General features: G+C 39.0%; 1 protein-coding gene across 2 annotated transcripts; it reads left to right on the top strand.

Moving 5' to 3' along the window:
* Positions 1-31: 31 nt before the first annotated feature.
* On the top strand, positions 32-24,226 carry LOC126428306 (complex III assembly factor LYRM7). 2 transcript variants are annotated; one of them, XR_007576814.1, is made up of 5 exons: positions 32-151; positions 1,136-1,208; positions 11,870-11,940; positions 19,740-19,917; positions 23,876-24,226. XR_007576814.1 is itself a non-coding variant. In XM_050090233.1 (5 exons), the coding sequence occupies exons 1-5, from the start codon at positions 131-133 to the stop codon at positions 23,947-23,949; spliced, it is 321 nt and encodes a 106-aa protein (XP_049946190.1). In that variant the 5' UTR covers positions 32-130; the 3' UTR covers positions 23,950-24,226. The 2 variants fall into 2 exon arrangements, 1 of the variants encoding a protein (XP_049946190.1); XM_050090233.1 differs by having other exon boundaries at positions 19,740-19,821.
* Positions 24,227-24,528: the final 302 nt, after the last annotated feature.

Below are 24,528 nucleotides of genomic sequence, written 5' to 3'. Positions count from 1 at the left end.
TTTATGTTATCTCTGCTTTATTGTCAGTACTCAGTAAGTACGTCAGGTCGTTCATGGTGGGGCGAGCCTCTAGCAGACGATGTTGATTTAAACGAGATTTCGTAATGATTGTTTTAGACATTAACTAAAAATGCCAAATCTGAGGACTGAGGTAAATAGATAAGGAAAAGTAGAGTAATTTGCATATAAAATCATTTAGAAGTTTCGTAGTTTGGAGTAAGCTTGAACCCTAGCGTGTAGTAAGTCAGCTAATGCGTCTCTCACACAGCTCATCATTCGGTGTTATGCTCAGAGTAGCACTGTTACATTACACATTTAAATTTTCAAAAGAATGTGAATAATCTGTTGTCATGTTGAGGTTTTTAAGAACCGCATGCAACATAACAAACTAAAACCAGTGTTATCATTATTTACGAAAAACTAGAAAATACAACCGTGACAACACGATGTAACATCGTTTTAATTGAGTGATATGAACTTGCCCTCCTACAAGGAAATTACACGAATATATAATTATGTCAAGCACTGTGACAGGCAATCGAGATACAAATTTGTCATGGACGTTCTTGAGAAATTTAAACACTATCCGTGCCACGACTTAACCCTGATCCGTATCTTTCATCAGCAGTTAGTTACTGATTGTTTTGCCAAATTCGAAAACTCGCTAACACGAGGTCCAGGTCATAGAGGTGCAAAGAGCTGCAAAGCTCATGTTAACAGTTACTTCAAATCTCCATATCAATGGCGAACTGACTAAAATAGCAACCAGATTGAGTCCAACAAGTAAAATTAACCACCCACTCAATTCTTTAAGTATAGTTTCATGTAAAAGAATTAAGTGAATGGATTTACACTAGGAATAATACCTGTGATGTATAGAGAACTAAAGTGCCAATGAGATGGGAATAAAATCACTTCAAATTACTGACCTTTAAAATTGGTCCACTTAATTCCGCTGTCTGTGCATGCCTCCAATGTACCTGTATTCAAGGCTTCTGCGTCATTTGTTTCCACCATGTCAGGTTAGACAGTTCATATCATAGTGACTAGTTCCTTTAGTTGTTGTTGTAGATCAGTGTTTAATCATTTCTGTAGCAGGAATATAGTTAGATAATGTGCTTTCCTTCACTTTTAGGTTTTAAAATCTTTCAAAACACTTCACCAGGCCAGAAAACGTGTTTTCCAAGGTGATGAGGTTGCCCTTAATGGTAAGATTATTTGAATATTATAATTACTGGTAAAATTGTTGCCGGTGTGCAATAAATAATAGTTTTGTAGAAGACTCACTACTGCATATATGTTACACTGTTCTGTGAATCTGTAAACTGCAGAACATAGCTACATGCTCAGGCATTGGTGTTCAACATAACTTTCAACCAAATGTTGGTCGAAGCTGTTGTCTAGAGACCATTATAAGCCCAATTTACAGAAGACAACCATACGACAGGCAAACTATTACAAATCAGTGTAATACATTTTCATTGTTAAGAAATACTGAAGACAGTGATATAAAATTGTTACATATATATACAACAATGGAAAATCCAGGATGGAATGTAAAATATGTATATAAATCAGTGTCATGTATCATTATGTTGAAAAATAAAAATATTACAATAAACTTCTCTGGTAACAATTTTTAAAATGACTAGGAGCACCATCACAAATAATGATGACCTTCTCTGCCCCTGTTTGCAGTTGAAGAACTTTGCAAATTGTGAGCAAAGCATGTGCTGAGTCATGTCCTGTGTCATCACTTATAACTGCAACACTTGTTGTCTTGTTTTGAAAATATGTCACTCCTGTAAAAATTGAAACCTGGTCATTACTCCAATGATACCCTTGAACTTGTTGTGGGAGTATTACAGACAAGTTCTCAGCAAAATCACAGTGAAGCACTAAACATAGTACTTCAGCCTGTACACATCATTTCACTTCTGCAATGTGTTGATGTTGCAATTTCTTCAGATGCTGGTGTGTTACTGCTTTCACTGATCATTTACCACGTTCATCAATGAAACTGTCAAAGGCAACAGTTTTCTTAATTAGTTTATTTTCCTCCCATGTTGCATATGTAATTTCTGCAGAGTTATCTGGTACATCTTCTAGGCCAATTGTCTGTAAAGACAGTCCTACCTTTCCAGGGCAGTCTCCACATTCTTGAAGCAAACAAGTCTCTCACTTTATGTCACAGACTACTAATGACTTCACACGCCCAACCAAGGTATCATACGTCATGTGTTCCAGTAAGTTCTTCCAAGTTACCACACAAAGTTCAAAATTTGCACAGTACACACATAAACAGACTTCTCTGGGTGGGTGTGGAACTACCCATTTAGGTTGTAGTGCATAAAATTTTGATCTTCCAATATGTGAAGTTGTGTAGTTGGTCTTATAAACTGCAAAAGTTTCTTTAATGCTCCGAGTCATGTACCTCTTCACTTTCAGAACTTTTTCGCCTTCAGCTGTTACAGTTTTAGTGTCTTCTTTTTTTTTTTTTTTTTTTTTTTTTTTTTGCGAGAACAGTCCCACTTATCTTCCAGGTAAAATGATTACACTATTCGAACTTGAGCTGCTTCTACAGGATGACCATAATAGGGATCTGGTCTTCCAAAGACTCCTTTTACAGACCTCACATTTCTTGACTTGTCTACCATGCACTTTGATAATGGTTGGAGTTCATAGTTGCACATATTGTAGTCATTTTTTTAAAAGATTGGAAATCCTTACAACAGCCCCAAGTACATGGTTCATAATTGTTTTCTTTGATAATGTCTATGGAATAATAGTTAAAACTTGCACCTTTTCACTGCAGGATGCACAATATTCAACAGCTGAATTGATATTTGTGAAAAATTCCTGCCAAGAGTGCTTTGGTACATTTTCTTGTTAGTTGGTTGCATGTTCCACTGATCAGTCACACAGTACGGTAACCGTTATGATGTGGAATGTGTCAAGTGCACAAGAAATGCACACATGAAACAAGATTTTTTATATTACAGTACAGTGTTAAAGATTAATATTTCTTGAAAAAAGAGACAGCATTGGTCGTATATTTTTTACTATTGCAAAATCGATTTTCTGTCACTGAGTGACCATCTTCAGTGCTATATTGTATAACTTAATTGGGATGCACTGTTGTCACTAAGCTTACGGCAATCACATAGACTGAAGACAGCCACGCATGAATACCCACCCACCTCCCCAGGGGTCGTAACCCCTGCAACCCATAGAAGATAAAGATGCCTCAGTAGCTGATTAGTGTTTTTTGTCTTTTTTTAAAAAAAATCTCACGGGATAGAACGAACAGATCAGAAAGATAAATATAATGAACTAAAACAGAAATTCGAGGAAACAGATAATTAAAATAAGTAATAAGTGTTTTTAAATTTAAAAAAATAAATCTCACGAGATAGAACGAACAGATCAGAAAAGTAAATAAAATAAGATAAAACAGAACTGGAGACAACCACACTCAAACCAAACTCCGCGCCGTCATGACGTCACACACGACAACACCCTTACGTCACGGGTCAAAGCCGACGCGTTGGATCGGATGCTTCTGTCGACCCCTTTTTTCAAGTGTAACTATTATCTGGTCGTAGTGCACAAGACAACATGGAGTCGCCAATGAATTAATACTTCTATTATGTACCCCATTCCCTTAAATGGCACAACATGCATATACTATGTTTATAGATTTATTTATTCCTATTCAAGAATTCATCTGTGGTATAGAAGGAGTTGTCAAGGAGATACGATTTCAATTTATTTTTGAAGCTATTACTTCTGTCTGTCAGACATTTTATTTCATCTGGCAATTTTTCAAAAATTTTTATAGCAGCATATTTTACCCCTTTCTGTGGCAAAGATAGTTTCAGTAAAGGATAGTGTAACTCTTTCCTTTTTTGGTTTTATAATCATGAATGTCACTGTTGTTTTTAAACTGGCCCATGTTGTTGAGAACAAATTGTATTAGTGAGTAAGTGTACTTGAGGCTGTTGTGAGGATTTCCAGTCCTTTAAAAAGATGACTACAAGATGTGCAACTATGGACTCCAACCATTATTCTAAACACTTTCTTTTGAGCAGTGAATACTTTTTGTCTAAGTGTTGAGTTACCCCAAAATATTATTCCGTATAACATCAGAGAGTGAAAATATGCAAAGTATGTTAGCTTACTAATTTCTACATCCTCAAAATTGAAAATTATTCTGATTGCAAAAGTTGCTGAACCTAGTCACTTTAGATGATCTAAAATATGAATTTTTCCAATTAAGATTCTTGTCTATATATTCACCCAAAAACTTAGTATGCTCTACCCTGTCTACTGACTTCTGTTGAAGTGTTATATTTGTTAAAGGAACTGTACTTTTTGCTGCAGAAAACTGGATATACTGTATTTCTTCAAAGTTTATAGCAAGCCCATTTGCAGAAAACCAATTAATGACTTTTCCAAAGACTTTACTTGTATCATTTTCAATTGGAGTTTCTTTTACTGAATTAATAATGATGCTTGTATCATCAGCAAACAGTGTCAGCTTCTTTTTTCAGATAAGAAGGGGTAGGTCGTTCATATATATCAAGAACAGTAAGGGCGCCATGATTGAATCCTGTGGAACACCTAATGTAATTTCACCCCAGTCAGATGAAGTGGCAAACTTATTTAAATCACTTGACCCATATAAAGAAACAAAAGTTTCCTGTACTGTAGGTATGACTTAAACCACTCATATGCTATTCCATTTGTACCATAGAATTATAACTTGTAACATAATGTCATTGTTCACACAATCAAATGCCTTGGACAAGTCACAGAAAATTCCTATTGGTGACATTTTACTATTTAAAGACTCTATTATGTGGACAGTGAAATCGTATATTCCTGTCTCAGTGGAACAGCATTTTTTAAATCCAAACTGTGATTTACTAACTATCCCATTACTGTTGAGATGGCTAACCACTCTTGAGTACATTACGTTCTGGAAGATTTTTGAAAATGTTGTAAGCGAGGATATTGGCTGATAATTATTGACATCTGTGGTGTCCCCCTTTTTGTAGAGAGGCCTGACAATTGCATATTTTAACCTGTCTGGGAAAAGACCTTGAGTTAATGATGCATTACATATGTGACTCAGAAAATCAGCTGTAATTGCTCCATGTTGTTTTAATATCTTATTAGAGATGACATCTACTCCACCAGAACATTTATTTTTCAAAGATTTAATAATTTTACTTATTTCACATGAGGTTGCTAGATGAAACTTAAAAAACTGACTAAAATTTTTCAAAAGTGACTCTTCTGTGTACTGCCTGGCTTTTTGTTTTGAACTATTCTCACCAATTTTTTTTCTCCTACGCTTAAGAAATGGTTGTAAAATACATTAGCTACTTGTGTACTGTTGGTTAGGATGGTCTTATTCTCTTTAATAGTAATACTACCTACCCCAGTGGTTACTTTTCCTGTTACCCTTCTAACAACATTCGATACTGATTTGATTTTGTTGCCAGAGTTGTTAATTTCTTCTCTAACGTACATATTTCTCTATTTCCTTACAACTTTTCTCAGTGTGTTACAGTAATTTTTATAGTGTAAAACTACTTCTGGATCTTTACTAGATCTTGGTTTCTCATACAGTTTTCTTTTTCTTTCTGAAGACACTTAAATACCTGTAGTCATCAAAGTGTGTGGTGTTACATTTAGTAATTTTCTTTGCGAAACAATGTTCAAAAAGGGATAAATTAATCAAGAAACATGTTGCATTTATCATTAGCATTTTGCTCATTATATACATCTTTTCTGAAGTGCTCTATAGATACCAGGTTGAGCAACCTCACACTTTTACTTAATGGTTTCTGAACTGTACACCCTGTTAGGTTTTGTAAGTTAATCAGTTGTGCATCATGGTCTGACAATCCATTTTCTACATGGAAAGCGTGTTTTTTTCATCTCTTTCTATAGAAATACATTGTCTATTAGAGTGCTACTGTGTTGAACTATACGTGTAGGGAATTTGACCACTGATTCCAAGTTAGGGTCGACCGAAGTGTCCGATCCCACCCGTCGGCTTTGACCCATGATGTAAGGCTGTTGTGGTGTGTGACGTCGTGATGGCGCAGAAATGTGTGTGGTATCGGGACTGTGCTTTCAGCGGAATATTTTACAGTGGGTTAACGATTTTAGTTGTGTTATTTCAGTGTTATTGTATTTTTTTCCTGTTCGCCGTGTGTGAATTTTGGTAAATTGCTTTTTTTGCGTCTTTGGTAGGTATGGATGTGACTGACAAGGTCAACAGTTTTCGGTTGTCACTGATGATGGGGAACAGTGCGTTGTCTCTAATAAAATTTCTTCAACTATTCAGATTTTTTGATGAAGTCGTGAAGTGTTCAGTATGTCATGAAGAAATGAGGCTTACTAAAGTTCCAGCGTCTCGGACCAGGGATGGTGATGTTGTAAAGGTGCGTTTACACTGCGATTTGTATCGGCACATGTATGAGATACTTGTATATGCGACTTTGCGACATGTATCGCGACTTGTATGAGTTGACAAGTATCAACCTCATACATGTATGAGCGTGCGTTTACACTGGTTGATATGTATCACTGTGCGATAGCTTTCGACGACGATTTGGAAGATTTCACATTTTTATGTGCTGGTACACTTGCTCTTTTGGAAGATGATAGGAAGAAAAGGCGGAGGAAGCGTAGATGGTGGCAGAGAGAGTTGCTCGCGAATTAACGCTAAAGGATGGCGCATGTTTTAGAAATTATGTTAGGATGAGTATGGAGGATTTCCATGGTTTGTTATCACTTGTGGCTCCTCTTGTGTCCAAAACCAACACCAACTTTCGGGAAGCGATTCCACCAGAGGATCAATTGGCAGTAACACTCCGTTTTTTGGCCACTGGGGATTCCTCTTGAAACGAAGATTTCATTACAAAACATTTGCATTGTCGCGCGATTGCTAAAGCCAACGTCTCACACACGATTGTCGGCATCCGTTGTCAACATTATCACGCGAGGCCGCCGGAATAATAGCAAAAAATTGATATACGTGCCAGATGCATGAAAAAATTATAGAATGTATTACATACTCTGATATATATATAAAACTTTTACCTCCACTTCTTGGAATAAAACTTGCACAATAGCCCCGCAAACACGAAGAATAATGTTGCATATGGCACTTTTTGATGTTCTATGCAGATACATTAACGTCGAAACGATAGTCGGCACCTCCAAAACTCAAACAGCCGCCAAAGAGCCTGGTACTACGCATGCGCTAATCGTCAAAATAAGCAGCAGGCGACAAGACGACAGGAAATGATAGTACTGCGCATGCGCGAGTTCTTCAAATGTCGCTCATACATGTCGCGTATATGGCCAAAAAGCGATATACAAAATGTATACGCGACATGTATGAGCTCGACGGTCCGCATACAAGTTCCGTGAATTTTTGTATGAGGTGATGTATCGCGACATGTCAAATTGACATGTCGCTCATACATGTCGCGATACATGTATCCCAGTGTAAACGTACCTTAAGGATAACATGTCAAGGGAAGTGTTCGATTTCAATTTTGTTGGTTTGTTGTGTTTTTTGAGGTAGTGATGATTGTGGACGTGGTTGTAGTTTTGGGTTTTATGATATGGTATTGGTAGTTTCTGTTGACATACATAGGTCAAGGGAAGTGTTCAGTTCCAATGTATGGCTGTTGCTGTGGGTGTTCCGGTATCAGGAGCTGCTGTTGAGCTATATAGGTAAAGGGAAGTGTCCGATTCCAGAGGATATTGTGTTTAGTGGAATTTGTGGAATGTGTGTGTGTTGGTTTTTCAATGTATTTTCGTGTTATGTGGTCATGTTTACGTAATGACGTCATAGGCGCCATATTGGAGTCGTAGTGTATGGTCGTTTCCGCCATATTTGTGATGTCATAGGTCAAAGCAGACGGTTGGAATCAGACACTTCTGTGTTTCCCTAAGTTATATGCGCTATATGGTGAGTAGCAACTTTCCTTCTCTGGTATTGTTACATTCCACCCTGGATTTTCCATTGTTTGATATCTGTGTAATATATTTTCAGTGTCGGGAAATACTAAAGATAATGACATAAAATTGTAACGTATGAATCAGTGTCACGTATCATTATGTTGAACAATACACACGTACAATAGACTTCAAATGCACCCTCGACATTATAAGTGCCATTTAACAAGTGGATTCCAATGCTGTTTCAAATTTTCCAAATCAGTCAGTGCTTAAACATCACCAAACATCTACATAAATGCTTGACTCAGTTTCATAATAGCACGAAGTTAATTAATTGCATGTTCTAGATTTGTATAAATGAACACCTTTCTCCTTTCTGTGGTTCACCAAGGGCAATTAATTGCTATTGTAAGTTATTTCCCCTACTAGTATTATATTTATAATTGTTGCTATTGTTTTTGAACTGTGATTAGTTGTTAACAATGAACTCCATGTACTGTGAGACTGTTATCAGTATGTTCAACTGCTTAAAGAAGTTCTAGAGTGGACACCACATACTGCCTTTGGGTATATTTGGCTGTAGGGCACCACCTATTGCCTTTGACCTGCAACGTAGTTGTGCTGTGGCATGATGTTTCATGTGACATCATTGCCACAGTGTGTTTGTTTTGGAATGGAAGTGTAGTGTTGTTGTAGAAGGCGCGTTGTATGAAGAGGCGGCGTGCGGTGTCTTGTGTGGTGGCAATGTGTTTGGGAGGTGCATTATTGAGTCATTTAGTGTGCTACAGTTGAGCTATATATACGAATAAGATATTGTGATCCTAGCTTTTTTAGTTGCGGAGAGGGTTCATTCGTATCACGGTGTAGGCTTGAACTATGTTGGTGAACTCGAGATTAGGATACTGCCTTTTGTAGTTGTGGGAAGGGTTTGTAGTTGTGGGAAGGGTTTGTAGTTGTGGGAAGGGTTTGTAGTTGTGGGAAGGGTTTATAGTTGTGGGAAGGGTTTGTTGGTATCCTGATCTAGAGTTGTACTGTATAGGTGAACTGGAGATTGTGATACCAGCTTTTGTAGCCTGGGGGGGGGGGGGGGGTTGTTGATATCCTGGTGTGTGTTCCCCCCCCCCCCCCCCCCTCCAGTTTTGCATCTTGAATGGAGGTGGTGTTTTATTACTGAATTTTTAGTTTGTCCATGCTCAAAACATCCTTTTTCATGCAGTTGTTCCACTTGTTTCATTAGGTTCTGTAAGGTATTGGTTCATGTGGTATTTATATTTTTGTGGGTATTAGATAGATGTTTTAATGCTATGTTGGATACGCTTGAAATGGGGTTTTCAGCATGGTGATAACATCACTGGTCAAAGCAGATGGGTTGTATTCCAGTTTCTGATAAGTACATTAAAAGTACATTGGTGGCAGTAGAATCATTCTGCAATCGATCTCAAATGCTGGTTCTCTAAATTTGTGCATGGCAGTCCACCTCTGAACTGCTTCAATGTCATCCTTTAATCTGACCTAGTGGGGATCCCAAACACATGAAGAGTACTCAAGACTGGGTCGCACTAGCATTCTATATGCCATCTCCTTTATGAATGGGTTATACTTTCCCAAAATTCTCCAAATGAAACAGTACTACCAACCTGACATGCTCATCCCAGTTCGTATCACTCTGCAATGTTATGTCTAGATATGCAATCAAGGTGGCCTTATCAGGCTGCGTCTTACTGATGCTGTATTCAAATGTTACTGGCATATTTTTCCTACTCATCTGCATTAACTTACATTTTTTACAATTAGAACAAGCTGCTATTCATCATACCAACTGGAAATTTTATCTAAGTCATTTTCTATATTCTTTCAGTCACTCAACAATGACACTTTCCCATACAGCACTGTGTCATCAGCAGACAGCCATAAATTGCTGCTCACCCTGCCCGACATGTCCTTTATGTATATAAATAAAAGCGGTCCTATCACACTTTCCTCTGGTGGCACTCCTGTTGATACCTTTGCCTCTGATAAACACTCACCATCGAGGACCACATATCGATATCTGATGCTTAAAAAGTCTTTGAGCCACGCATGTATCTGGGAACCTAAACCCTATGCTTGGACCTTCGTCAACAATCTTCAGTGGAGAAACATGTCAAGTGCTCTCTGAAATTTAGGAATATGGAACCTGCCTGTTCTGACACTATTGATCACTTACACTGGAGTAGATTTAGTCATTCAATACACATTTTACTTCTAGTCAGTATCCTAAAAAACTAATGTTTTCTGTCCAGTCCCAATACAAAAGAGCAAGAGTCATCATTGACTGCACCCTGAAGGTATACTTTAATATCCCTGCCAATGACTGATATTGATTATCATCACCAGGAGCATGTGTTGCATGTCATGTGGAGTGAGCTGCTCACAGCACCAGAGCTGTGATTCGGTCTGGCACAGCCCACTGCACGAGCTACTACCAGTCACACTGTACTGTTTATTAGATTTTGACCATGTGATGAAGTTTCTTGGTTTCATTAAATGTTCTGCTCTTGACAAACGTGGCTTTGTTTATGGATTACATGTTATATGAGTAGCAGGCAGGAAGTATACCAATAGCAAAAACCAAACAATTTGAAAACCAAAGCTGTGTCTTTCTGCACGTAGTGATTTGATGATAGACTCGGAACTTCATAGAGCACAGAACAAGTGCTGCAGTTGTCCAGTGTGTGGCTTGTATGTGGGTTAGTGACACTGCCAATGCGACATGCCACTGTCACTCTTTTTTGAGGTGGGGAGGGGAGGGGAGGGGGCTAATCTTTTACTAGTGACTTGTAACATATCTGAGTTGCTGTTGCTATCACTGCTAAAATATTGACCCTGTTTTCAAGAAATTTTGTAGAATGGGTATTTCAAAAATCAGTTGCTGCTCTTAACTTGAAAATTATTAAAGAGCAGTGATAGAGCAGATTTTGGAAATTGTTATTTTATGAGTGTCTCCAGTCTTTGCCAGTCTGTGTCTGAGCATGTAGCCATCCAGCAGGCCTTTAGTGTTCAGTTTGGTGTCAAAAACACTCAAGTTGCTTTTGACATGAAGTAGTACTTTACGGATTTATGTCTAGTCAGTATCTTGAGCATGATAAAGAAGGGACAGCTGTTGTCTTTACATTTCACTAAATTGGTGATCACTTGATGTCTCGGAATATGTACTGTCAACCAATCCCTTCTTATAGTCAAAATATGCCACTAATTTCTTTTCTGCCCAATTCTGTTCAGTAGCACATCATTAATTACACATTCTACCCATATAATCTTCAGCATTCTTCTGTAGCGCACCACATTTCCAAAGCTTCTGTTCCCTTCTTCTCTGAACTACTTATTATCCAAGGCTACATTCCAGACAAATGCTTCCAGAAAATACCTCCTAACACTAAAATTTATTGTTGATGTTAACAAATTTCTCTTCTTCAGAAAAGTTTTTCTTGCCATTGCTAGTCTACATCTCTCCCCTTCCGCCATCAGCATTTATTTTGCTGCCAAACAGCAAAACTCATCTACTACTTTTATCATCTCATTTCCTAATGTAATTCCCCTCAGCATTACCTGAGGGAGTTAGATAAGAAAATGAAACACTAAATTAATGTTTGTAAATGTGCATCACTCTTTTCGTTATTTCCAAACTATGTGTCAGATGTGCGACATGAATGTTCCCTCCTGCCATTACCCCACCCTCACCAACTTAATATGGCAAATGGGCCTCAGTTGTCTCCATTTTATCATAATTTTGCATCATTTTGTGTTTTCACAATATAAAGTAGTTATACTAAAATATTAAATTTTGATATTGACTAATCTTTGCTGAAAAGTTTCTTAATAACATTTTATTTGGTTGCAGCTGCCCGCGCAAAAATCAATGAGGAGTACCGAAAAAACAAACACGTGACAGATGTGTCAGCTGTGCAAGAGGTAAACAGAATTAGCTTCACGGGTGTACATGTGTTTACTGTAATTTTTTCAGCTGTTTCTGTGCATGACCTCATTGGCTAGGGAAAGCTAGATTGCAGTTGTCTTCCAAGACAGGTCATTAATTTTCCATCACATTCAGCACTGTTCCCAGTCTCCATTCTGAATAAAAACTACGTCCAAAAGAGAAAGCAACTCAGTTTGAACATCTCGAGAAATTTATCTCAAAAAACAATACAGTAGAATCTCGCTAATCTAGCCTTGGATAATCTAATTCACTGCTTAGTCTGACCATCCCATGTTTGCTGTCTGTTTATGTAGACCGGCTGCTGCTGCAGTCAAGTCTGGACTTGCCGATGACTCATCGTCTGTGATATTGACAGTTGCTGAGTGCAATAGTTCGATCAGTTTTAGTATGAAGTAACTTGTTTTTAACTCAATAAATGTTATTGTCCAAGCATTTGTTTTATCAATTAATGACAGTGTTCTTCTTTCATATTAAAGCATCTAAAACCAAATTATGGCACCAAATAAATGTAAACATATCATGCTGTTTGTACAATTGGACATTGAGCCCAGTGATTTGAGTGAATGACCCAGTACAGCCAATTTTGACTGCACAGTGGAAGCAAAATAACTGATGACCAGACTGTTGATGCTGTAACTATAGCAACTGATGAGAATGAGAAAGATGATGATGACGACAACGGAGTCAATGAAACTACAGCTCAAGTATCGCATACAGGTGCTAAAATGCATTTGATATAGCCCTTCAGTACATAAAATAAAGTTCTACATTTAACCCAGTAGACATTTTGCAGATTAGGAAATGATAGAACATGCAGCAAAATCAGTGTTGTCATCTGGTAAGCAAAAGAAGATTAGACTTTTTTCATCCTGCTTAAGAGCAGAACATTTCTTACCGTGTGATTTCTTATATTTTAAATAATCAAGTGCAAATTAGTTGTGTGTCAATGCAGTACTGGAATAAGGTGTGCACAGTTGTTAAACTTTCACTCACAGTAACAATATCTTACTGTATGATACAGACATATTTTGTAGTACAGGAACTATTCTACCTTATACTTTTGTGTAAGATTTCTTAGTGTCTCAGCATTTTATTTTTGTTTTGTTACTATTTTAACATGGAACAATATTTCAGACAGTATTTCCAGTTGAAAATTAAAGTTGCACTGTATTGTATTGTGATGTTATGGGTCAATAAAAGAGTTCCTCTGACAGTCCCAGTCCAATAGAGGATGGATTAGCGAGGTTGTGCTGTAGTTACTGCCAACAGTGGATGGTCGTCAACCCTTACCAATGGAAAAGATAAGAACACAACTGTAACACTACCATATTACTTCTAACTATCACTCAATTAATCACATCTGAATGGCTTCTCATAATTACTGCTACACACTGAAACAACAAAAATCTGCTGCATCACTACTTTTGGTTAACAGCATATATACTATTCAGCAATGAGCCACATCTCTTTCTCTTGACACCCGTATTGCTCGCATTAACCAAGTGGAAAAATAACACTTGTATTTAAGCTCCCTCAAAATATGATTCGAGTTCACCTGTCTCCTACTCAACTTACAAGAGCAATTCAACCCCTGGCTAAACCCACTGACTTGCCATGACCCTTGTAGCCAACCAAAACAAAACAAAAATATTGCATTCATCACACAATGACCAAAACAAAAATATTGCATTCATCACACAATGGAGATACTGTAGGCATTGTTGCTCCTGCTGTCACAATATGGCTTGGTGACAGGCTCAGAGATCCACAGCCATTGAATAGTGTAAAGGTGGTTGCGACGGGGGCAAGGGCCCAGTGGAAATACTGTTGACAGTAAAGAATAACTTCATTTAATACACTCTTTGCAGGACATCCACAACTGTGGTTAAAATTTTTCATGATGAATAAATCCGCTCTAGTTGTACGTGACTAATCCTTTATTTGGATAAAATCATACAAACAACCCAGATGTCAAGATGTAAATCCCATCTTCAGATGCAATAAAAAGCAAGAAAGATAAGAGGGATTCTTCATAAAATTAATTAACATTAAAAGTGCCAATAAAATGTGAACATCAGGTTATTCCTTGATTGCTTACGAGAAAGTTGTACTAGTCCTGTAAAAAATCCATCACATTTATCAAATAGCATGCGAGATCCCGTGTGGGTGAGGCATGAAAGGGTTCTCTGAGTAAATCAGTACCACATCATGTAAATGGAGCCTAACTGATGAAACTTGAATGTAACAGCAAATAAGCACACATTACCAGCCTAATGTAACCTATGCACACACTTTGAATGACTAGACATGTGGCATATGCTTAAGGAATTAAAATAAAGACCTATAAGCCATAGAATGCTTATTTGTGAACCCCAAAAGTAGCCTGTCAAACAAGTGCCCAGTCCGGCACAAGTTGTGGAAGCCCAGCAAGACCGTTCAAAAGACTGCTGCGCGAACCACTATGAGACCACTGTGTGGCTGCGTCTGGATCTTATAGCGAGAGCAGGAGGGACCATCAAAGAAATAATAGCTAACAACATAGTCACACCACTACATTTCCTCCCAAATACCACCCGCTACTAATAGCACTAATACCATCAGATTATGCATAACAGTAATTAAGATAGGTCTGGTACAGGGCAAAAAATAAAAGCAAGACAGGCAATGTAAAATGCAATTCTCAAGGAATAAAAGTAATAAGAAAGTGTAATAAAATTGTCAAGAACCAAAATTAATAAAATCATAGTACAAATATAAAATTAATAAAACCGTATTTTGCAGTGTACGTGCTTGAGCACTGTCCTGCAAAATGATGGTCAGGTCCTGCAGAAAGTGTCATCAGTTCTGACTCTAAGCTATTCGTAGGTTGTGTTCCAAAAATAAACAGCATAGAGACAGAAGTGATGACACTTTCTGCAGGACCTGACCATCATTTTTCAGGACAGTGCTCAAGCATGTACAGTGCAAGCTGTTACTAATTTGTTTGACTGATAGGGCTGCTAAGTACTATACCACCTACTGCACTGCCCTGACTTACGGCCTTGTAAGTTCAACTCGATTTCTAACTGAAAGAAACACTTCACAGCATTTGCTTAAGAACTGCTACAAATTTGTCGAGCAATAGAGTGCTCCGCTCGAACTGTCAACACAATTGGCACTGCTAAGAGTATCCTATGGCTTCTACATCGCTGGCAATGGGTTATACACAATGCTGGTGACTACTCTGAAGGTCAGTAAAACTTTGAAACACACATCTATTTTGTACAAGCTGTAGATAAATAGTTGCCACTATTAAAGTTCCAACCCTCATATATGTGTGTCACACATTCTTAAGATTGAGAACAATGATCTTTCCACAGCAAATGCTTAATTCTTTGAGTACATTAGCAACAACTTCACAATTCAGAATGTGAATGTGACTAACAGATGCAAATAATAATTATAATAAATGTTTGTTTGTCTTTCAAAGTCTTTACAATCATTGTTTTAGTTCAATGTCTACTCCTAGGTGACATGTTTCTCCAGCGTAGCCAACAATACACAGAATGTTAATATCAGGCCAGTTACTGTGATTGCTGTCCCATCTTGAAGACATGTGTCCTCCCTCCCTGTATACAAATTTATTATATAGTTGTATCATTTGCAAGTATCACTTGTTGGAAAGGCAGAGGTAGGGTCAGTATCCCAGCAGCAAATTGGCAGCACGTTTGGGCATTGATAGCAGACATACGGTGTGGTGACGGATGGCCTGTGAGAAGGGTCACATCAGGCAAGGAAAATGTGCTAAATATGTGTTACCTGATCTGTTGGTATCCTATGCAGTCAGTAACAGTAAAGACTGATTGATGACCATTTGTAGAGCCAAAATACTACACTACTGGCCATTAAAATTGCTACACCACTAAGATGACATGCTACAGACAGCAAGAAGATGCTGTGATATGCAAATGATTAGCTTTTCAGAGCATTCACACAAGGTTGGTACCGGTGGCGACACCTACAACATGCTGACATGAGGAACGTTTCCAACCGATTTCTCATACACAAACAGCAGTTGACTGGTGTTGCCTGGTGAAACGTTGTTGTGATGCCTTGTGCAAGGAGGAGAAATGCATACCATCACGTTACCGACGTTGATAAAGGTTGGATTGTAGCCTGTCGTGATTGCGGTTTATCGTATCATGACACTGCTGCTCGCGTTGGTTGAGATCCAATGACTGTTGGCAGAATATGGAATCGGTGGGTTCAGGAAGGTAATATGGAACACCGTGCTGGATCCCAACGGCCTCGTATCACTAGCAGTCGAGATGACAGGCATCTTATCTGCATGGCTGTAATGGATCGAGCAGCTACGTCACAATCCCAGATTCAACAGATGGGGATGTTTGCAAGACAACCACCATCTGCACGAACAGTTCGATGACTTTTGCAGCAGCATGGACTATCAACTTGGAGACCACGGCTGCAGTTACCCTTGACGCTGCATCACAGACAGGAGTGCCTGCGATGGTGTACTCAACGACGAACCTGGGTGCACAAATGGCAGAATGTCATATTTTCGGATGAATCCACGTTCTGTTTACAGCATCATGATGGTCACATCCGTGTTTGGCGACATCGCGGTGATGCACATTGGAAGCGTGTATTTGCCATTGCCATACTGGCGTATCACCCGGCGTGATGGTATGGGGTGCCATTGGTTACTCGTCTTGGTCACCTCTTGTTCGCACTGATGGCATTTGAACAGTGGACGTTACATTTCAGATGTGTTACGACCCGTGGCTCTACCCTTCATTCGATCCCTGCGAAACCCTACATTTCAGCAGGATAATGCATGACCGCATGTTGCAGGTCCTCTACGGACCTTTCTGGATACAGAAAATGTTAAGACTGCTGCCCTGGCCAGCACATTCTCCAGATCTCTCACCAATTGAAAATGTCTGGTCAATGGTGGCCGAGCAACTGGCTCGTCACAATATGCCAGTCACTACTCTTGATGAACTGTGGTATCGTGTTGAAGCTGCATGGGCAGCTGTACCTGTACACGCCATACAAGCTCTGTTTGATTCAATGACCAGGCATATCAAGGCCGTTATTACGGCCAGAGTTGGTTGTTCTGGGTACTGATTTCTCAGGATCTATGCACCCAAATTGCGTGAAAATGTAATCACATGTCAGTTCTAGTATAATATATTTGGCCAATGAATACCCGTTTATCATCTGCATTTCTTCTTGGTGTAGCAATTTTAATGGCCAGAAGTGTAATACTCCCTGGTTCAGTACCACTTCTGAGACATTTCAACAGATCGGCATAGAGTTTAATATGACAAATTATTTTATTATGCAGTGGTATTACAAGAAACTGCCAGCTGCAGTGTGTTCTAGTACTTTTCAGATCTGTAAAGATTTGTTCGGTAGTCTTCTTTGCCTGGCTTCCCCTTGACTTCTCATCATCTGAGCCACATGTCTGTCTGTCTGTCTGCCTGCCTGCTATATGTACTGCCATAAAAGCAGCACTGCTCAGTCACTGATGGAGCACTGGCTATTCTCCATGTTTCCTGTCCCCATTAGTACATGTCATTAAACCAAATGTAATGCTAGAATAATTGTGGACCATTGTGTCAAATGAGGACATAAAATTCCACTGTGAAAACCATTGTGCTTCTAATAGGAAACAAGCTGATGTGCATCGATGCTAGGCTTTGTGTGAAGCAGAGGGTGAGTGGTTCGGTTGAATCCATCTGAATTTTACCAAAGCAAAATAGCAAATGTCTACCAAAACACAAGTGAAAATGTGCCTGACGATTTGTGTATTTTACACAGTTTCATTGTTTCCCCCAATGTGATCAACAACACATGCATTGTTTCTACAATACTCACTGAAATTGACTAATATTATGCTACAAAATAGATCTGAAAGTATGTCAGTTTGAGTTTTGGAGATTTAGTTCTAGTGACAATTTTAGCATGAACAAGACTGTCATTTGCCTTTTCTAATTATATACAATTTAGAACATATGTCACCAAAAGTAGTTACAAGGGTAATCCCAAAAGTAAGGTCTCCAAGTTTTTAATAAGTACTTAGACCTGTTTATTTCTACAATGGTTTACACCAGTTTACGACTTGAATATTTAGCTATTTTTCGACATAATCACCATTTCTGTCGATGCATTTTTGTAGGCGCTGTGACAGTTTTTGTATGCCATGTCATACCAGCTCGCCACCATGCTGTTCAGAAAGTTATGAACCTCTTTTTTCACCTCATAATTGAAGCTGAATTGCTGGGACCACAAATAACGCTGACAGGTACTCTGAGACTCTGAAAAAACTCAAACGGGCAATTCAGAACTGGAGATGATGAATGTTGAGCAAGGGCGTAGACATTCTCCAATGACAACACTCGCCCACACACAGCTCGGCAAACCGTTGCTCTCCTGCAACAGTTTCAGTGGAACATAATCACCCACCCACCCTATTGTCCTGACTTGGCACCCAGTGACTATCACCTGTTCCCTGTTAAAAGAACATTTGGCCGGAAAGCGATTCAGCTCCGACGATGAGGTGAAAGAAGAGGTTCATAAATTTCTGAACAGCATGGCGGCAAGCTGGTATGACATGGTGTGGTGTGTGTACTGTAAGACCTTCAGTTCACACACCATCAGATTATTTGACTTGTCTCTCTTACGAAGTAGGCGAGTGTCAGCAATATGTCTCGTGGTCTTATCGTGGCGTGTTTATCTTCTGCCATTAGGTCAGACGATAGCAATGCCACTTGCACACTTAGAGTAGCAGGTTGACAGTGACCAACTTTAAACAGAACTTGATTAATTTTCACACACATTTATTAAAATAATAAAAATCATAGATATCACGTAACTTGATTCTGGATGCTGTTTACAATTGACAATCTGAGGTTCCTTTGGTCTTCGTACGTTAATCTTGTTCTCACATATCTCTGATACTTGACAAAGTGTCTATACATTTCTCTTCATGGCTATGTACAGGAATATGATAATCTTATTAGGCGCAGACTGAAACTTGACTATAGACTGGTACAGACAAATGCAGACTAATACAGACTGATGCAGACTGACTAATCGGAGGTCTGTACACTCGTTATAATACCTCGCGCGTTCAGGTATCACTGCGCGAGTGTGATCCGCGAGGAGAAAAGGTTCTACATTAGCAGCAATCTCATTGGCTGCGTTACATATTAATACGCGGATCGGTGGAAGCAGAATTTGGTCTGTTTCTAAGACAGTGCCATCTCGTAGTGCGGAGACGGACGAGCGCTGTGCCTGCGCTGTTGTGCTTAGCGGGGGGGGACTCTATTGGGAAAGTTGTGTATGCGCTGAGTACGCGGAACTATGTACACAACACATGGGCATACAAAAACAGCCACAGCGTCTACAAAAATGCATCGACAGAAATGGTGATTATGTCAAAAAATAGCTAAATATTCAAGCTGCAAACTGATGTAAACCATTGTAGAAATAAACAAGTCTTTGTACTTATAAAAAAAAAAAAAAATAGGGGACCTTACTTTTGGGATTACCCTCATATTTTGTTGGGATGAGTACTCACTATAAAACTGCTGTCACTGTATTATGTTCATTAATCACTTTCATAAGTTTATCATCAATTTTTACTGACATTCAGTCATTCTATTGTTTAAAAAAATCATAATTATTGTAATACAACACTCTAGTTTTGTAATCAAAGGCTGTACTTTTCTAATTCACGCCCTTCTGTGTGTGTTTTTATTTGTTACAGTTAGTCAAACTTGCACATGACGTGGCCAAGGAGCTGAGAGCATCAGTCGTTCAAGCCCGCAAAATCAAGGACGACATGTTTGGTACAAAACACAGCAATTTTTGTGAATTTATATTATGAAGGGTAGTCACAAAGTTTTAATTACCATCTCAGATGCTAGTCCTTCTCTGCATATTAGGTTTGTGCATAAGTTCATAGCATTTTTGTTTTGCAAGTTGGTATACCGTTTGCTATGGGTTTATTTTTTGATGGTCATTTTTTATTTGTAGTTCACTGTTGCTATTTATGTATACACATTGTTTTCTTTGTCATTTGAAGATATTTAGTAGAGCTGTAGGTGCTAGAAAATGCCTTGCGAAGTGGAGAAATTGAAGCATTTCTGACATATTCTTCTGTCTGAATTCAATAGAGGGGTGACAGCAGTGGAGACAGCCAGAATCATTTGCAGTGTGTAAGGGGATAATGTCATCAGACAGAGCATGGCAAGAAAATGGTTTTCTAGTTTTAAATAAGATTGTTGACTCTCCACATATAGGAAGGCCTTTATGGTTTGACAAAAATCGGTTAAACACATTAATCCACAATGATCCACATCAGTGTACTCTAGAACTGCCATATATGATGAACGGTGATCATAGCACCATTGTGTGACGTTTGCACACAGTGGAGAAGGCTAAAAAATCAGGTGTGTGGGTACCACTTGATCTAAGCCAAAATGACAAAAACCCACGGGTGACCATATGTGCATCTTTGCTTGCTCATCATCAACTGGCTCATGAACAACACCAACCATTCCTATCCTGTATCATTACTGCTCTTGAGAAATGGTGTCTATATGCTAACGTAAGGAGAAGGAAAGAATGGTTGAGTGCAGACAAAGCAGCAACTCCCTGTACAAAAACCTGTGCACATCCACAAAAGATAATGCTATGCATCTAGTGGAACAGCGTTGGTGTGTGGTTCTACAGATTGCTTCCCTGAGGTGTATCCGTCACTGTTGACATTTATTGTCAGCAATTGAGAGGTCTTGCAGACACAGTCTGACAACAATGACGAGGAAGATTGCTTAAATTGATCATACTCCACAATAATGCTCGTCTGCATTCTGGTAGGCTGACAAAATACTCTATACAGGAGTTAAGTTGGGAAGTCATTCCAGACACAGCTTATTCACCTGATCTTGTGTCCTCAAATTTACACCTTTTCCGCCCTCTGTCGAGCGACCTTCTAGGAACTGCTTTTCCACCTGAAAATGTGCTCTGAACATGGCTTTATGAATTCTTCACTGCAGAACCATGTAATGTCTACAGCTGTGGAATCAGAAAGTTAACCCAGCATTGGCAGACTATTATAAGTAGTGAAGGAGAATATATTACTGATGAATTAAGTCTCTGTTATTTCCTGTATATCTGTTATGTTTACTAAACTTGTGGGAAAATGCTGTGAACTTATGCACCAACCCAGTATTTCCTAACAATAGATGACTTGCTGAGACATTGATTGGAGGAGTTTACATTTTGGCTGTTCAAGTATTGTTCCAATTCGAAAATCATCTTATTGTCATTTTGGAAATGCCTGCCATGTGGTAGTTTCTTCATTTGAGTCGAGGATGTAGTTACTGGGTGCTATATCAGGAGAATATTGAAGGGAGGCAAAACGTGATGACCCAGAGAAGCAGCGTGCAGTTTTGTGTCATGTACAGAATGGGTTGGGGGCATTGTCATCGGGTAAAAACATCCCCTCGGACAGCTTCCCTCAGTGTTCCATCTCGAAGCCATCTGTAACTTTGTTAGGAGATTTCGGTAGTATTCTCCTGGGGTAGTTTAGCCCTTATGAGTGTACTTGCTGTCCACACCACAATCTGGCAGTCCCAAAAAGATTCAGCATCACTTTGGTCGACGATGGTCGGGTCATCCACGTTTTTGGTGGTGATGAATCCAGATCCTCCCGCTGTTCACTTTTGTCGGGGTCATAGTGGTACATCTGTTACTTGTCCAATGCAATCAGGCAGATACAGAAGTTGCAGTGGTGCTAAGGAACGCCAGCACAATCACTTACCAACGCAACTGGTGCCAGCATGGCTCTTCTTCTGCTAGCAGAATTTTGAAAGTGAAGTCCTGTGGAAGATCGCATTCACTGCCAGGCCACGGTCACGGTACCTGCACAGGGCCAGTGGGCAGCACCACTGGCCCCACAGAACCATTTCCTTCCACCATATTACGTTCTGCAAATACTCTGGTGGGGGAAAAAAATCACAACAGTGATGAGGAGTTGTACCACATACACGAAAGTTGGTAGGTGTGTTTCTACATCTGAAAGATGATGTCTATTCCAATTTTGTGCCAGTTGTATAAGAGTGGCACTAGTAGCACTACTATGAGGATGTGAATCAGGTTTGCTTTAGATACATGCTCTAACACTTGTGAGCATTAATTACCTTTGAGATTGGATGTGATGAGTTGATGTTAGATAAAAATGCCTTTAAGGTGAAAAAGATACCAGTATCAACACATCACTGAATAAGGTCGTGTAGTAGGACTACTAGAAGTTGGATGTGCCTTCTGTGACAATGCAGAAAGACTAGGCAGCAATGTAGCCTCTGTCCACGATTACTGACAGCGGTGGTCACGAGAGTGTGCTGTCGCAAGGAGACGGGGCTGCAGGTGACCGCGTGGCACTACCGAGAGGGAAGACTGTCGTATTCAGTGTATGGCTCTGGCACATTGTATTGCACCAGCAGGAACAATTTGAGCTGCAGTTGGCACCACAGTGAGTCAAAGAACTGCTACAAATTGGTTACTTTAAGGGTAGCTGCAAATGAAATGCTCTGTAGTGTGCATTCTGTTGACCTCAAACCACTCCACTTTTGAGGATAAATGATCAATCAAAAGCTCATTGGAGGGCAGGGTGGAGGTCTGTTGTGTTTTCTGATGAAAGCTGGTTCCGTCTCAGTGCCAGTAATTGCTGTGTGTTGGTTAGAAGGATGCCTGTTGAGGGCCTCCAACCAGTCTGTCTGCGTGCTAAACACACTATACCTCTATCTTGAGTTATGGTCTCGGCTGCAATTTTATATGACAGCAGGCCCATTGACTGCAAATTTGTACATCTGGAGATTCAACTTGTGCTGCCAAGCATGAACGGCATTCCAGCAGATGTTTTCCAACAAGATTAAGCTCGCCCACATACTGCTGTCAGAGCGAATGGACTGGGCTAGGCACTGAATGCATTATTAAGTCTTCAATTGGAGGCTTGCTCTCAGCATCCCATCATCCATACAAGAAGATTGTCACACCACTCACTCCAGGACGTTGACTTTGCTAGGCGACTGTTTTCACATTAGACATGGTTATTCAACAACATTAGTCAAGTGCATTGTGACAGTATTGTAATTTTTTCAAATATCTTTTTTTTAATTTTAATTTGGTCCTCCAGTCTTGAGAATACAAGAATAATGTCTTATGTAGTTTCAGTCATTAAAGTTGGGTTTCATGTTTTCTTGGTACTTCATATAAAAACATGAGAAGCGCAAACTTTTGTTAACATTATTATTTGTTCTGAAACTTTGCAATCTGTGAACAAATTTTCAGCGTCCGTTAAAAGCTACCTGGCCTCCTTTTGCGGGAATATCTTCAGTCAACAGATACTTCAGAAATCATCTGTGTTGGCTGACTTGGGTCCAACGTATCTGTTGTCGACTTTATTTCGGTTAGCTTTTTTGAACGAGTGTGAGCAAATGTAGGATGAAGAGAATCGCAAACTGTATCACGTTCAAATCACTGATGAGATGTTGGAAACTGATCTGTGATAAATTTTTGCCTTTTTCCAAAGTATCCTGTCATGGTGCATTGTTGCTGTACACTTCCACGAATTCAGCACAGTTTGTTGCAGTGTTGTTCTCCTACCACACAATACTCTCTTTTATCAGTGGATTTCATTATTTTGTGTTGACTCAAACGGTAATGTGGTGAGATGTTTTCATTGTGTGCCACAACTAGAGATGTGTAGGGCTACCTAAAAACAAACAAAATATGAATTATTTAACTTTATTTTTTAAGTTGATAATTATAACTTTATGATTACCCCTTGTTGTTTAATTGAGAAATGGAAAATGAACTCATAATTTGTTTTCCTTCCAGAACTGAGAATTACTGAAGAAACTTACAAGTTGGACAACATTCCTGGGATGCCTTTCCAGAGATGTAAATCTTAGTACTGCAGACAGAGTGGTTAATGATACTAGTGACTGCAATGTACCTGAGTTGTTTTAAAATGTAATTGTGTTTTCAAATATTGACACTGTATATGAGTTGTCTTTGTGGTACCAGAACAGCAGTAATTTCAGGTTTGTGACAGTTTTGTGGTGAGTAATTAATGTTGAAGCTGGTATCACTTGTATTGGACAGATTGACTCTGACTGATGTATCATTTACATATATGTAAATAAAGTGCTTTCATGTTACCATAGAAAGGTTCACTTCGAGAATTAACGTTAATGTTTTAATTTACTACAGTAGTACCATACCCTGATGTTGAAGAAAATACTATGAATGCAATGTTATGAACAAATTTCTGCAGCAGCTGCTGGATTTATGATTTATCTACAAGATGTATCATAGTAGTGAAAACTGACGTAGGTGACAGCATATGTTTCTAGAAACAAAAGCATTTTAGTGAACATCGGTCCTCGAAGGAGCCATATGCGATTAAATTGCGAGTGTGTCGTTAAGAGCCGCCACTGACTTCAGTATGAAAAATTGTCCTAGTTAGTACGTATGTACTTGAAATGTTA

The sequence above is a fragment of the Schistocerca serialis genome, chromosome 12 (assembly GCF_023864345.2).
Source record: "Schistocerca serialis cubense isolate TAMUIC-IGC-003099 chromosome 12, iqSchSeri2.2, whole genome shotgun sequence".
Classification (NCBI taxonomy): domain Eukaryota; kingdom Metazoa; phylum Arthropoda; class Insecta; order Orthoptera; family Acrididae; genus Schistocerca; species Schistocerca serialis.
The sequence above is the reverse complement of the archived record's forward strand: the minus strand, read 5'-3'. Positions and strand labels throughout refer to the sequence as shown.